Raw genomic sequence first — 14,106 nt, 5'->3', positions numbered from 1 at the left:
ATAATGAATAGAATAGATAAGCAATCATGTAGGACTATACCAACGAGCAAGCAAAATGTCTGGCACTATGCTATGGAACAAATCAATCAGGTTGGATCTGTCAGATTGTCTGATACGCATGTTTTGTTTTTTAATAGCTAATTTAGAACTCTTGAGTTATTCTACATATGTAAAACCATGATGCAACGACTTATTTTTTGTTAGATTTTTAAAATAAGGTGTATTGTATGCTAGACCTGTCAGAACTGTTTGGAAATACGATCTCTAAGATCATTGAGATGTAAAGTAAAATGTGCCAGACTCAGTGACAGCTGAAGTGTCAGTCTTGAACTCTCAACAGTGACATAGAACTACTCATGAACCACTTTTCCCACTTGCATAAATGGTGTGTTTTTAAAAAATAATGTCTGTGAAAGTTTCAACTGTGCACCTAATATCAAAATATTTCCTTCACTTTTCACTAGAGATGCCTGGTGGTGGAAATATTTTGGGGTGTATGACAATGTTTATTGGAGCTTAGGTTTACCACTTTGCTCTTTGTCAGTAGCATGTAATATTTTGAATATAGCCCACTGTATAGCTGTGGATGACTATTTTGCTGAAATATGTTATCTTTACACCTCGGCAGTGAATAGTGCTGATCACCCATCCTGGTAGTTGTTTATTTTGGTCATGATACTATATTGCAGGCTAACTCTTCACAATCCAGGGGTTTAGGTTAAGCCAAGGTCAGGGCTATGAGTAGTACTGTTATCCAGTTTCTGTTGTGTCTGTAATAACTCTGTCTCCTGAATAACTCAAGCCTTAGTTACATTATTGTGAGGTTTGTTTCTAATCTGTTGTTTGCAGGTAAACATCTTCACTGTCCAGCTGCTCCTTGTCTGTCAATGTGTTTGCATGGGGGAAAGAAACAGGGCTGTATTGGGCTATTGTAAGCATCTGGGAGAATACCCTACTTCTTTTCCTCGATTTTCTCTACTCTCTTTTTGCCTCCTGAAGGACTGAAGAAAATTCGTAATCCGGATCGAATGTACAGATCAGCTGTGTGTTATGCCGGCCATGCTCCTCCTAAGAGTATCAGTGATGACACAGAGATGAACAGTAAGAGAGTGTTAATAATACTGCATCCCCCCGTGGCACTGTGCTCTGCTCCGAGAGCCCACTATAGCTGGCACATCTATTATTCATTCATCGATTCATTTATTTACCTCTTGATTTTCATCTGACCCCCCCCACCCCCACCCCCTCCTCCTCTCCTCTTCTGCTCTGGGTGTTCCTCCTGGACCGGAGAGGAGCTTGCTGCTCTGGTGATTGAAGTGTCTGCTTTACGGGATCATGCTGTCAATAGCAGAAGTGTTGTCGTTAACTAAGAGTGATTGTTTCAGGTTGAGGCCAGGAGATCAGGAGCAGGGCAGGCCCCGAAAGAGAAGGAAGGCTACCACTTGGAGCTAGAAGCTCTCCTATCCATTCATCTGGATGAGGAATGCACTGGGATCAGGCTGCTATGTTTGCTAAATGCTAGAAGTGTTTCTATGGCCCTGATAAGTTGCATAATTTCAGTTTTAACAGCTAGCCTAATCAAGAGGAGCCTCCTTTGAATTCACAACATTCCGTTAATGAAAAGATTGCCATGCATGCTGGAACGTCGTAGAGCAGTTTGTGTCTCTGTGAAAGTGACTTCTTTCTTCATGCTTAAAGACCACAGCAGCTTCCTTTACAGTTCCTCCACTGTCAATGACTCTGTTGATCTAGGTAATGAAGTGTATTTGGAGTAGTGTTTTGAAAAGAGAGGCTGAAATCAACCACATCTCCTTGTTATGCTCTTCACTCATTACACTGTTCTCCTTGATATTGCTTTAGCCGCTTCAAAGCTCTGCGTTTTTACTCAACACACTTTGAGATGTAGATTTAGAGGCAGCAAAGGAGTTGGTTGGTGTTGTAGTCTGTGATTCTTAGTGATTGGGATTCGGGACTAACGCATCACCCCCCCAGCTGTGACTAGTCTGTTTTGTGAGTGTTTTCTCTAGTCTTGCTCTCCCTACATGCTGGTGCGTGTTATTATGGCATCCTATTCCCATGTCAGGCGGCCTAGTTAATGTGCTCTCTCTGCCTGCCTGGCTGGCTGCCTGGAGGTTTCACCAGGACACTGTAATGCTGCTCAGAGCAGCCCAGGCCCAGGCAGGTAAACCGGTGATCTGAGTAATTGTGGGAGTAGTTATGATAAAGGGCTGGCTGAGTCCTTCCTTGGCTGACTGTGTTTGTGCCGTGTGTGTGTGCCGTGTGCGTGCCACAAGCTCTCACCTCTGCTCTCCTTGAGATGGGCTTTGCATGGATGGGTGAGAGCTGAAATACGTAAAGAGATGTTTTCAGTTTGTTGCAGGCAGTTAACTGTTCGTGTGCACGTTTGTTGAACTTCCTTTCTAATATGTTTTGCAGCTCTTTGACTTAGCCTTTCTCAGCCTCACTTCTGAATATAGGCCTGTTCAATTTAGCAACACCATGACAGACTCAAATCTTCAATCTTTTTTTACTCTAAGTAGCCTCACACTGTTATATAAATAATTCAGGCTAACTAACTACAATATTTGGTTGGCCAGCATTCCACAAAAAGTGTACATCTCCCTCTCTTCCCTCCCCATCAAGAGTCACCAGACTGTAAGAAAGTTGGCCTGTAGAGTGGAGTCTTTGACAACAACCATTGTTATTATGATTACTGTGAGGGAACCATGATGGCACTTTAATTTGCTCTCTTGTCATAGTAAAGCCCATCTCAAGTTTCCCCCCTAGCAGTGGGCCTAATCAAGCATTGTTTTGACTTTCAGAAGTATGGGCCTACTCACTGCCTCTCTAATCATTCATATTTGAAGAGATTATGCTAATCAAGAAGAGTCTGAGGGGTATACTACAAAACAGGATCAATGAGATGTGCCAAAAATCTTCTGAAATAACCTGGTCTTTTTTTGGTTAAGGTAAGCTTGAAATGAGCATGGTCTCATTGACTCAACAACCAAAAACCCATTTCTAAGTTTAGCTTCCTTAATGAACCAGAAAATGTGTTATTTCCGGTTGTTCATCAAAGTTAGCTGGCTAACTCATTGATCCTGCTTTGTAGTATACCCCTCAGGTTAGTCCAATCAAAGCCTTGTTAAGCCAGAAGCAAAATCAGTGAGATCTTAAATCTTTTTAGAGTTTGGGTATAGGTCTGTATTGGCATCATACTGTAGAAAGAGTGAAGAGGAGGTTCATATAGCAATAGCTTAGATTTGTTAACATAAAGGCTAGTTATGGCCAATGCAACATGGCAGTCAATATGGAAATTAAGAATTAGGCTTTTGATGCAAATAATATGCTGAGTGTATGATTAGCTCATTTTAGAGATGGAACTCAAATGCTTTATTTGTCATCAGAAGTGGTTGTTTGTTTGGGTAATGGCAACAACTCAGCAAAAGAGCTTAACTCCCCTCTACCTACCTTCCCTCCTCCCACATGTCTTACAACAGCTCACCCAGATTGATTGCATTTGATTGACAGCATGTTATTAGCCCAGCACTGCATCTTGGCTGACCAATCAATGCCTTCTAGCTCTTGTTTCGCTTCAATCAGTGTTTTTATTCCTACTATTCTAATAATGTTTTCAGTGTGGACCAGCCACTGGAGAGGGGGACAGTGTTTGTGGATGGACTGGGTCTTTAGTGGGCCTTGAGGATGAGGTTTGCAGTGTTTTCCTCCACAAGGATTGAGGCACTTTAGGGTTGTTTCTGTCTGTAGACAGATAACTCGTTAGGCTTTTCACTTATTTGATCCCTATGTCTGGTTCTAATTTATTTGGATCTGGTAATTATTACCCTGTAAATGCTCCAGGCTCTCTAATTGTATACCAGTCTGTTTGATTTGTTCTATGTTGTTTTAGCATGTCTTGTGATGTCTTTGCTGTGTCATGTGTTTCATATGCTTGAATGGGCCTATTGAGTATGCCTAATGAAAAATGCATGGCTGAATTGCATGTTATAGAAAATATGTTTGCTGCATGGCTGTGTGCTTGACTTCCTTTTGTGTATGGATGTTAAATGCCTTTAATATTGTTATTTACTGTTGTTTAACATTTTGGTTGTTTATCTGATTGGAGTTATGTTTCTGTTATATACTGTGTATTCATGTTTGTGATATAGCCTAGTGTTGTGCATCTGTCACTAAAGACATAGCTAGACTATATTGCATATTGAATACTGGGCAGTTGTGAATTATTTTGGATTTAGCTTACATATGTAGGACCTTTTGCAGGAGAACTTTCCTGCAATGCAACTTGCAGTGGTGGAAAAAGTACTCAATTGTCATACTTGAAAAAAAAAAAAACAGTTAAGATACCTTAATAGAAAATTACTCAAGTAAAGGTGAAAGTCACCCAGTACAATACTACTTGAGTAAAAGTCTTAAAAGTATTTGTTTAAAAAAAATACATACTTTTCTTTAGGAATGTAGTGAAGTAAATGTTGTAAAAAATATAAATAGTAAAGTACAGATACTCAAAAAACTACTTAAGTACCTGCACCTGTACACAGCCAATCTGTAAATAGCACACCCAACTACCTCATCTCCATATTGTTATTTATCCTCTAGCTCTTTTGCACCCCAGTATCTCTACTTGCAGATCATCATCTGCACATCTATCACTCCAGTGTTAATGCTAAATTGTAATTATTTCGCCTCTATGGCCTATTTATTGCCTTACCCCCCTACTCTTCTGCATTTGCACACACGGTACATATGTTTTTCTATTGTGTTATTGGCTGTACGTTTGTTTATGTGGCCCTCTGTGTTGTTGTTTTTGTCACACTGCTTTGCTTTATCTTGGCCAGGTCACAGAAAGTAAATGAGAACTTGTTCTCCACTGGCGTATCTTGTTAAATAAAGGTGAAAGAAAAAAAGAAAAAATTAGCACTTTAAAGTACTTTACACCACTGGCAACTTGTAGTTTATTTGAGGTTTAAAAAGGCTTCTGTTTGTAATTTCCACTTTGACATTTCAGACATGTTTTTCTCTTACGGAAAAGGTATTAACTCCTACAAAAATGTCCATTCATTATAATCCACAAAATAATTAAAATGTCCTGTTGCTGCAGGATTATTTCCCTGCTTTGGCAAACTGGCTCAAATTAAGATCCTACATCTGTAGTTCTTAAGAAAGATCTTAGATCTTCACAAGTGCTTCACTAAATAGCCTAGACACTATGCACAGCCAACAATGGTTTACTGAATGAGCCAAGGAACCATAATATTAGCTCACCATTTCCCCACAATATGGGCAGCACTAGGCACAGATTAAAATGAAAAACTGTCACTCTCAGAGCACACTGAGCCAGAGACGGAGGAGGGAGGGTTTTGTGTTGAGGGCCAGGGTATTGATTAAAGATTTGTTTTTGTCAGCCTTTCCAGCCTCATGACCCACGCTCTCATCTCCAGGGTGGGGCCAGAACAAGCTAGCATGACAGATACCCTTAAATTCCCCCAACTGTTTGCTGCTTCACAGGCAGGATCAGTGATAATCCAAAGATCAGCACAGAGGAATATATATTGTTGGGGTCTATTTGATTGAGGGTGTTCTGACTCATGAAAAGGCATGCTCTATCCCCTCCCAAGTCCCTACTACCAAGGAATAGAAATAGGCTTGACAGTGTGCTCATCAAAAACAGGCCCTGTAGTAGGCATAGAACAGCAGATTTTATAGGCCCCTTACTGGCTTTTGAAGGGGCCCAAATCACCTGAGTAGTCGAGTGGTACTGTAGGTGGCTAGGCCCTAGGCAAACTTTCTCTTAGACAGCTCCTTTATCATCACCAGGGCAATAATTGGCTGCCCACCAGCCCAGCCCTGCTCAGCCCAGCCCAGCTCAACTCAACTCAGCCCAGCTTAACTCAGCACCTTCCCAGCTAGCACATAACGTTTTGAGAACCATGTGTTTCTTAGTGCTTCGTGAGAACGTGGTTGACCTGTGGTAATGGTGCAGGATAATTGCTTGACTTTGGAACATTGTCAGCACATTTAAGTAACTTGACAAAATAACTTTCATTTCATTAATTAACAGAACGTTTCCTTAAAGTTCAAACATGGTTACATTTAATTTACATTTTGGTAATGTTATATGAACGCTCTCCAACTGCTTTGACATTGGGAAAGTTCTCAAATAGTTCAGAAAATGTTAAGAAACAACCTTCTGTGGGAATTTCAGTACTTCAGCATAACGTTTCCTACAGGTTTCCTCATGGTTCTATTTAAAGTCATGTTCTCAAATTGTTCAGAGAACATTACTAAAACTTTCAATAAAAAACACAAGAAACCTTTATTAACATTCAGAGAATGTTCTAAGAATGTTATTTAAAACCCTGTACGTTCCTTTATTAGCATCAAATGACTCTCTCCTCTATCTTGTTAAGTGTGTTCAGGTGTGTTGACCGCGCTAACTAATTGGCCACACCTGATCTTAATGAGTGCTTGTTTTCCTTTGAAATGGGGTTTGTTTGAATAGACTAAAATAAACATCCTTGTATGAGTTCAAAAAAACATGACATGCTAGCTCCCTCCTGGTGGCGCAATGGACTAATTCGAACAGAAGATTATAGGTTTGAATCTCATTGATGCCATTCCACAATAAAAAGGTTAATGTGATTGCATGATTAATGCAATAACATGCTTGGAGTTCAAAACAGTTAACCCAAACTAAGCTAGCAGTGTTATTCAAAGTTTTATATAAACATGATCTCAGAACGTTATTTAATTACCATAACATAACCTAGAATTTCCATTCTCAGAACGTTATTAAAACCCCCAGGAAAACTTTCAGGGAACCATAGTAAAACATTCTCAGAACCTCTCTGCAACCTAAAAATGTATATTCCCAGAACTTCCTTTCTCAGAACATTAAAAAAAACGTAGGGCTTCATTCCAAGTGCCAATGGGAAACAAAAAACGTATGTTCCAATAACTTCCAAATAACCAAATGTGCTAGCTGGGTTCTGATATAACAAGCTCTTGTTTTTGCCTGTGTTGCACTTGTGTTTTACAACCAATTGCTTGTTGTTAGCCAGATGGGATAGTTTATTTTGTGGGCTATAATAATCATACCTGCATAAAATCAGACAAACATTGATTTGATTTGCAAAACAGGATCGTGGTTGTTTCTCATAATGATGCAATTCTGTAGGGTGGTGGAAACAAATATATTTCATAGTAATCCCGATAGGTGTCTATTGAGGGCTAGTCTATTTATGTAATCTTACACACAATTAACTCTGTAGGCTTATTTGTTGGTAGATGAGCATTCCCTAATCTGAGAGTATTAGCGACTAAAATCGTCAGTCGATACAGACTGGCAGGTATACATCGACAGATAAAGGCCTTACTCATCAGTTTGGCTTAGAAAGTCATCGGGGGTCATCTTAGATCTCAGACTCTTCTAGTTCAATTTTCCATTGTTGTTCCTTCCAATTTGTGAGCTCTTTCTGTTATCAGCCATGCCTTCTGATATATCTTACATCATAGCCTTAAAAATGTGTTGACCATGTTTGCTGTAAGGGACTTGATTAGGCCTATAGAAGGCTGCCTACCCAATGGTGCAGCATTAGACTGTGCCTTTAAGAGATACAGGCGTTTCTAAGCCAGGATAGCCCGGTATCTCAAATTGTTCTGTTAATTTTCACATAGAAACTTAATTAGGCAGATGGATGTTTGACATGCTTTTTATCTTTGTATCACAAACCGGTTTTGAGAAAATCATGATGAAAGTGGCCATTTTAGGCCTTTTTTAAAAGGCGTTACATGTCTGCTGTATCATCTTGGTGTCATTATATCCCTTATAGCTAATCAACTGTATTCTTACAGGGTTCAGATGTACAAAAAAAAGAGAAAAAAAGGTTAATTGCAAGGGGGCAGATTATTATTAAAAAGATCTGTATAGAAAAGCAACGCTTTAAATGAAATGTTCATTAAAGTAATTAGGAAAGAAGTGAAGGGTGTTCAACCAACGTCGAGGTGCAACCAACATTTTATATAATCATTGAAAAGGAAAAGGCACAACGCTCGCTCACCATTTTTGAAATTTTATTTAAACAACTATTAAATTATAATCATTTTAAAAAAGGAACCTTTATTTAACTAGGCAAGTCAGTTAAGAACAAATTCTTATTTACAATGACAGCTTACCGGGGAACAGTTTGTTAACTGCCTTGTTCAGGGGCAGAACAACAGAGTTCAGGGATTCGATCCAGCAACCTTTCCGTTATTGGCCCAACACACTAACCACTAGGCTACCTGCCTCTTAAAAGTAATTACATAATTTTAAAATCATCTGAAAACTAAGGAGCTCAATAAATAACACAAAGATATGTCAAATCAGGTAATGCCACATTCCAGTCTGAAGAAAGTATGTTTTGAATGTGTGTTTTTTTTATCACACTCCCTTCTAATGAGTCCTTGTTAGCATCAGAGAGGAAAAAAGACATACATGTTCCTGAGAGTCGTAGCGTTCAGGAATATGGTCATAATATTTTGTAGCTTAAACCGTTCAAACGCTAGAGACAAATTCATATGAAGAAAACATTTTCAACATGCCACATAGGCTCTATGAAGCCCCCCAAAAACGCTAGAAACCACACTATAGACCAGGGGTTCCCAAACTTTTTAACTCGAGGCTCCCTTCCAGCATTGTAGAACATCCCCCCCCCCCCCCCCCCCGCACTCACCACGTCTATTTCTATGGGCACAAGCTCTGTTCATGACACAAACGGTTCAGGTTTACAGCAACAACAAAAAACATTAACTGACATGGGCTAGTTGTTCTGGACATTTCTGACAAGTTATAAATAGTTATCTAATGTATGTAATGACTAACATGACAAGAGGAGCTGATGATGCACTACCCAATTTAGACATTTCACCTGGTCTACTATTACAACTTTCAAGAGTACGTTGAAAGTCTGCCGACCCCATGACCCACAGTTTGGCATTGAACGTCATATTTTTATTAATGTGAGCATTCAAAATTCAAAGGGCACTCGCACATCTGAGCTATCTTTGTTGCAGGTGCATGGTAACAGTTGAATAAGATGAGAAAATAGAAGGAACCCGCACACTGCTCTTAATAGTATTACTGCTCTTTAATAAGCTTATGCCGCGTAGAGTAGACCAGAAGGCTAAACTGAAAAACCTAACCTCTATCAAATAAAAAGATGGCGGAGCCGCAAAGGTACTTCTGTGGGAGGGTGTTTATTTACATAGTGAATCCGAAAGAAAAACAACAGTACTGCCACCAAAAGTATACATCCTGGCCGCTTAAAACAATGCTGCCCCATCAACAGCTCAATCCAAAATGGTCGCCCTTTTGAACTGAAACAGAGGCTCCTTTTGTATGGGAAGCCCCTCCCATCAGAACATACTAAACACTTATTAATAAAAAAATGACCATCATCAAAGCCTACATTTTCCACTCAGCTAAACATCATGAATTATATGCATTGCACCTTTGCAATCCTTTTCTCATGATACAACATAACAATATAACACATTTACAAAATCCCATCACTACTGACATGGTGCCCATTCACAAGAACAAGCCATTCGGGACAGGCACTACAAAGCCAGCCCAATTGCTGTAGCTCTGGTCCTTATCCCAGCATACCCGGAAGCTATTAAGCTTATTAAAAAGCAGTGACATTAATGTGAGCATTGCCAGAACAATCTGAGATACCTCAAATATTTTTGGTCTGTCCTGGTGTGGAATCGTCCATAGGCCTAGGCTACTGTATTACCAGCACATTGATTAGCATGCAGGACAGTATATCAAAATGCAAAGCCTTCATCCAGCTAGTCTGATTCATTTCATTAGAAGCAGATAAATCCCAGATTTCCCAGGATGTCCCTTTCGATGTTCAGACGGAGAGGGAGACCACCACCATTTCAATATAATTTCATCTAATGAACATCTTGGCCTATCTGATAAACATCTAATTCCAGTCTCAGATTTCATTTATCCTTAAAGTAGATGAGAAATAAGAAATACACATTTTACAAGGTGGTTAGGCCTAGGTCTAGAAGACAGTTTTAAAAACAGTCATATAGTGACAAATTATTAATTTGGAAAAGAACAGTCACATAGTTTGTTGTGTGACGAATATTTCCTTTAACTCAATTATCGCCCCCTATTTTATTTATTTTAAGCAACAAGTGTTTTTTTGAACAACATCTCTATTTTGGCAGATGTTCCATTTCTGCATAAACATTCTCAGAGGTAATTTGTGGTTCAGATTAATCACTGACTTTCAGATGTTTGTCAAAGGCTTATGTTGCGCGTCTGGCATCCAACCTATTCCCACGTGGAAGCAGGCTGGGGCTTTATCTATCACACCTACTATATATATGTGGATTCCCTTTCGTCTCACCGGCACAGTTGACAAACCTTTTATTAGTGAGCAAAACTCTGTTTGAACTAAAGCTTTCAAAGGAACACCTTCTCCTCCTCCACAGCTGTGGAAAAGCCCAGTGGAGAAAATCAGAGGATCGCTGAAATAACATGGCAACAAATTGACAATGTGGGCTTAATAAATGGGAGAAAATATGCTTCAGTTTAGCATTTTAAAACAGATTCTGTGGTTTGTTCTGTGTTCTCCAAACAGAGAGCCAGTCTGAGCCTAATAACAGGACTTGAGCTTGACAGTGTGAGAAGCGGAGAACATGGCCCTCCTACGGTGCTCAAGAGGTAGACAGTGAACATATCTGGAACGTGGATGCCATATCTGAAACACGGAGATTTGCTCTACTCTGAGCTTTTTAAACTTGACCCAATACCTTTTTTTTTTACTTAAGTTGCATGCATATTATATGCTACATCCTTATAACCAAATTGTACAAACAGTTAATAAAATAATAATGAATGGGACTGATGATGATATCTCCCCTCGATGATGTCGTCTGAGGGTGTGAGGGATAGGCTGGCTAGGTTAGTGGTTAATATCAGAGTGTGGTTTGCTCTGCCTTGAAACATCACCTTTAATGCTGGAGCCTGGACTCAGTGGACAGTGGACTCACATGGCTTCTCATTGGAAAACAAACAACATATGAACATTCTGCAGACAGAGTATGCAATGTATGCTGAAAGCTAATCCACAGTTAGAAAAAAGTTAGAAAATAGAATTAGTCCAACAATAGCTAATTGGTCTAGTCTTAAAAAGCAAAGCATTTAATAACGCAATCTTTTACATGTTTTGCCCTTTTTGTTATGTACTTCTCTTTTTGTTTTGTTAGATATTTGTGCGTGATTTTTTACCCTAATGCCCATTTCCTTGTTGTTCCTAATTTGCCCATGTCCCGTTTTCCCTCTCATTTCCCTCCCTGGTGCATGGTCATGGCTAGAAGGGATCCAGCTTTTGTCAAATTAAAGTTCAAAGTCAATTTTTTTTGCATTTAAGCTAACCCTAACCCTTTTCCTAACCTTAACCTAATTCTTCTGAACTGCTATGTTAATTATCTTAACCTGCTGCGTAAATTCTCCTAACCTGCTACAAAAAGTCAAATCTGACTTTAATTTGACTAAATCTGGATCCTTTCTAGCCATGACCCTGGTACATCTCTGATCATTTAGCTCTATCCTGTTTGCCTCTGATGTCAACAATAACACCACTTTGGTGGTACCTATAAGCAGATGCTGCACGGGCTTGTTAATTGGGCGAAGCGAATGATTACAGATACCTGTTCAGCTCAGCTCATATAAAAATAGTTTACACACGCAGAATTACTAGGTACAGCTGGATGCAGCAAACAGCTAAAGAATCCATCTCTACTACCTGCTCCCTGTGGGAGCAACACTAAACATGGCTCTGATGTTTCTCTCCCTCCCTGATCAGGTGGCTGGAAGAGCAGTTTGTACCATGTGAATGAATGGTGGGATTCTACAAGCTAGGGCTTACTAGACTGTTCCCTTTCAATAGGTCTCTTGACATAGGCCTAGTGCATGACTGGAATGGAGGTTCTGTACTTAAAATCAGAAGTATTTGCCATGGGCTCTCTGTGCATGGGCTCACCAGAATTGATAGAATGTTAAGAATTCATCCATTAATAGCCCTGTAAAATACATTAGCAGGAAAGAATGCAATGTTTTCAGCAGATGTGCCATGATGGGTCACCAGTGGCTTTAGTTGGAGGATAAGAATCAGAGAAAGATGCTATACCCCTGGTACTAAAGAGGATTTCCACTGACACGCTCTCAAAAGCAAGTGTGGTTGCTTTAATTAATACCAGATCAGAAAGGTTCTATTATAAGGGTCTATTATTATCCTTTGACTAAAAAGACAGCTTAAAATTAGACAAATAAATAAACATTCTTTCACATTTATTTTACGAACAAATACACAAATACACTATATAACAAAGTATGTGGACACCCCTTTAAATGAGTGGATTTGTCAGTTTCAGTAACACCCGTTGCTGACAGGTGTAAAAAAAATGGAGAGAAACAAAGCACGCAGCCATGCAATCTCCATAGACAAACACTGACAGTAGAATGGCCTTACTGAAGAGCTCAGTGACTTTCAACGTGGCCCCATCATAGGACGCAACCTTTCCAACAAGTCAGTTTGTCAAATTTCTGCCCTGATAGAGCTGCCGCGGTCAACTGTAAGTGCTGTTATTGTGAAGTGGAAACGTCTAGGAGCAACAACGGCTCAGCCACACAAGCTCACAGAACGGGACTGCTGAGTAAGTAGTGCGTAAAAATTGTCTGTCCTCAGTTGGATCACTCACTACTGAGTCCTAAACTGCCTTTGAAAGCAACGTCAGCACAATAACTATTCGTCGGGAGCTTCATGAAATGGGTTTCCATGGCTGAGCAGCCACACACAAGCCTAAGATCACCATGAGCAATGCCAAGCTTCAACTGGAGTGGTGTAAAGCTCGCCACCATTAGACTCAGGAGCAGTGGAAATGCGTTCTCTGGAGTGATGACTCACGCTTCACCATCTGGCAGTCCGACGGACGAATCTGGGTTTGACGGATGCCAAGAGAACGTTTGGTGTAGGAGGAATAGTGGTCTGGGGCTGTTTCTCATGGTTCGGGCTAGGCCCCTTAGTTCCAGTGAAGGGAAATCTTAATGCTACAGCATACAATGACATTCTAGACGATTCTGTGCTTCCAACATTGTGTTAACAGTTTGGGAAAGGCCTTTTGCTGTTTCAGCATGACAATGCCCCCGTGTTACAAAGCGATCAGAGTGGAAGAATTTTACTGGCCTGCACAGAGCCCTGACCTCAACCCCATCAAACACCTTTGAGTTGAATTGGAACACTGACTGCGAGCCAGGCCTAATCGCCCAACATCAGTGCCCGACCTCAATAATGCTCCTGTGGCTGAATGGAAGCAAGTCCCCACAGCAATATTCCAACATCTAGTGAAAGCCTTCCCAGAAGAGTGGAGGCTGTTAAAGCAGCAAAAGGGGGGACCAACTCCATATTTGTAACGGTTTTCTAGGTGTGAAGGAGAGTCGGACCAAAATGCGGCGTGTAGATTGCGATCCATGTTTATTGTGACTATAGCAACATGAATCTAAATACAAACAGTGCAAAATAATAAACGTAATGAAAACCGAAACAGCCTAAACTGGTGCAAACTAACACTAAGGACAATCACCCACAAACACACAGTGAAACCCAGGCTACCTAAATATGGTTCCCAATCAGAGACAATGACTAACACCTGCCTCTGATTGAGAACCATATCAGGCCGGACATAGAAATAGACAAACAAGACATCCAACATAGAATGCCCACCCAGTTCACGTCCTGACCAACACTAAAACAAGGAAAACACACACGAACGATGGTCAGAACGTGACAGTACCCCCCCTCCAAGGTGCGGACTCCGGACGCACAACTTAAACCTATGGGGGAGGGTGTGGGTGGGCATCTGTCCGCGGTGGCGGCTCTGGCGCTGGACGTGGACCCCACTCCATAACAGTTTTAGTCCACCTCCTTAGCGTCCCTAGATAGGTGACCCTTCTTAATGACAGCTCGGGACAGAGGGTCAGCTCGAGACAGAGGGGCAGCTCGGGACAGAAGTAGCTCGGGACTG

At 40.6% G+C, this 14,106-nt stretch overlaps 1 protein-coding gene across 5 annotated transcripts in view; it reads left to right on the top strand.

The window, feature by feature from the left end:
• The window catches only part of LOC110492148 (calmodulin-binding transcription activator 1), a 498,493-nt gene that overhangs the window by 4,069 nt on the left and 480,318 nt on the right, over positions 1 to 14,106 (top strand). For 3 of the 5 annotated variants that reach the window (XM_090203127.1, XM_036947090.2, XM_036947089.2), the window contains exon 2: positions 1,000 to 1,101. The exons of the other annotated variants lie outside the window; for them this stretch is intronic. In XM_090203127.1, coding sequence (XP_090059253.1) covers positions 1,000 to 1,101 — 102 coding nt within the window. The remainder of the gene's footprint in view (positions 1 to 999; positions 1,102 to 14,106) is intronic. 5 annotated transcript variants of the gene reach the window in all.

Source organism: Oncorhynchus mykiss, chromosome 16 (assembly GCF_057628025.1).
Source record: "Oncorhynchus mykiss isolate SJ-2025 chromosome 16, ASM5762802v1, whole genome shotgun sequence".
In the NCBI taxonomy this organism is placed as follows: Eukaryota; Metazoa; Chordata; class Actinopteri; order Salmoniformes; family Salmonidae; genus Oncorhynchus; species Oncorhynchus mykiss.
This window is presented reverse-complemented; position numbering and strand designations above follow the sequence as displayed.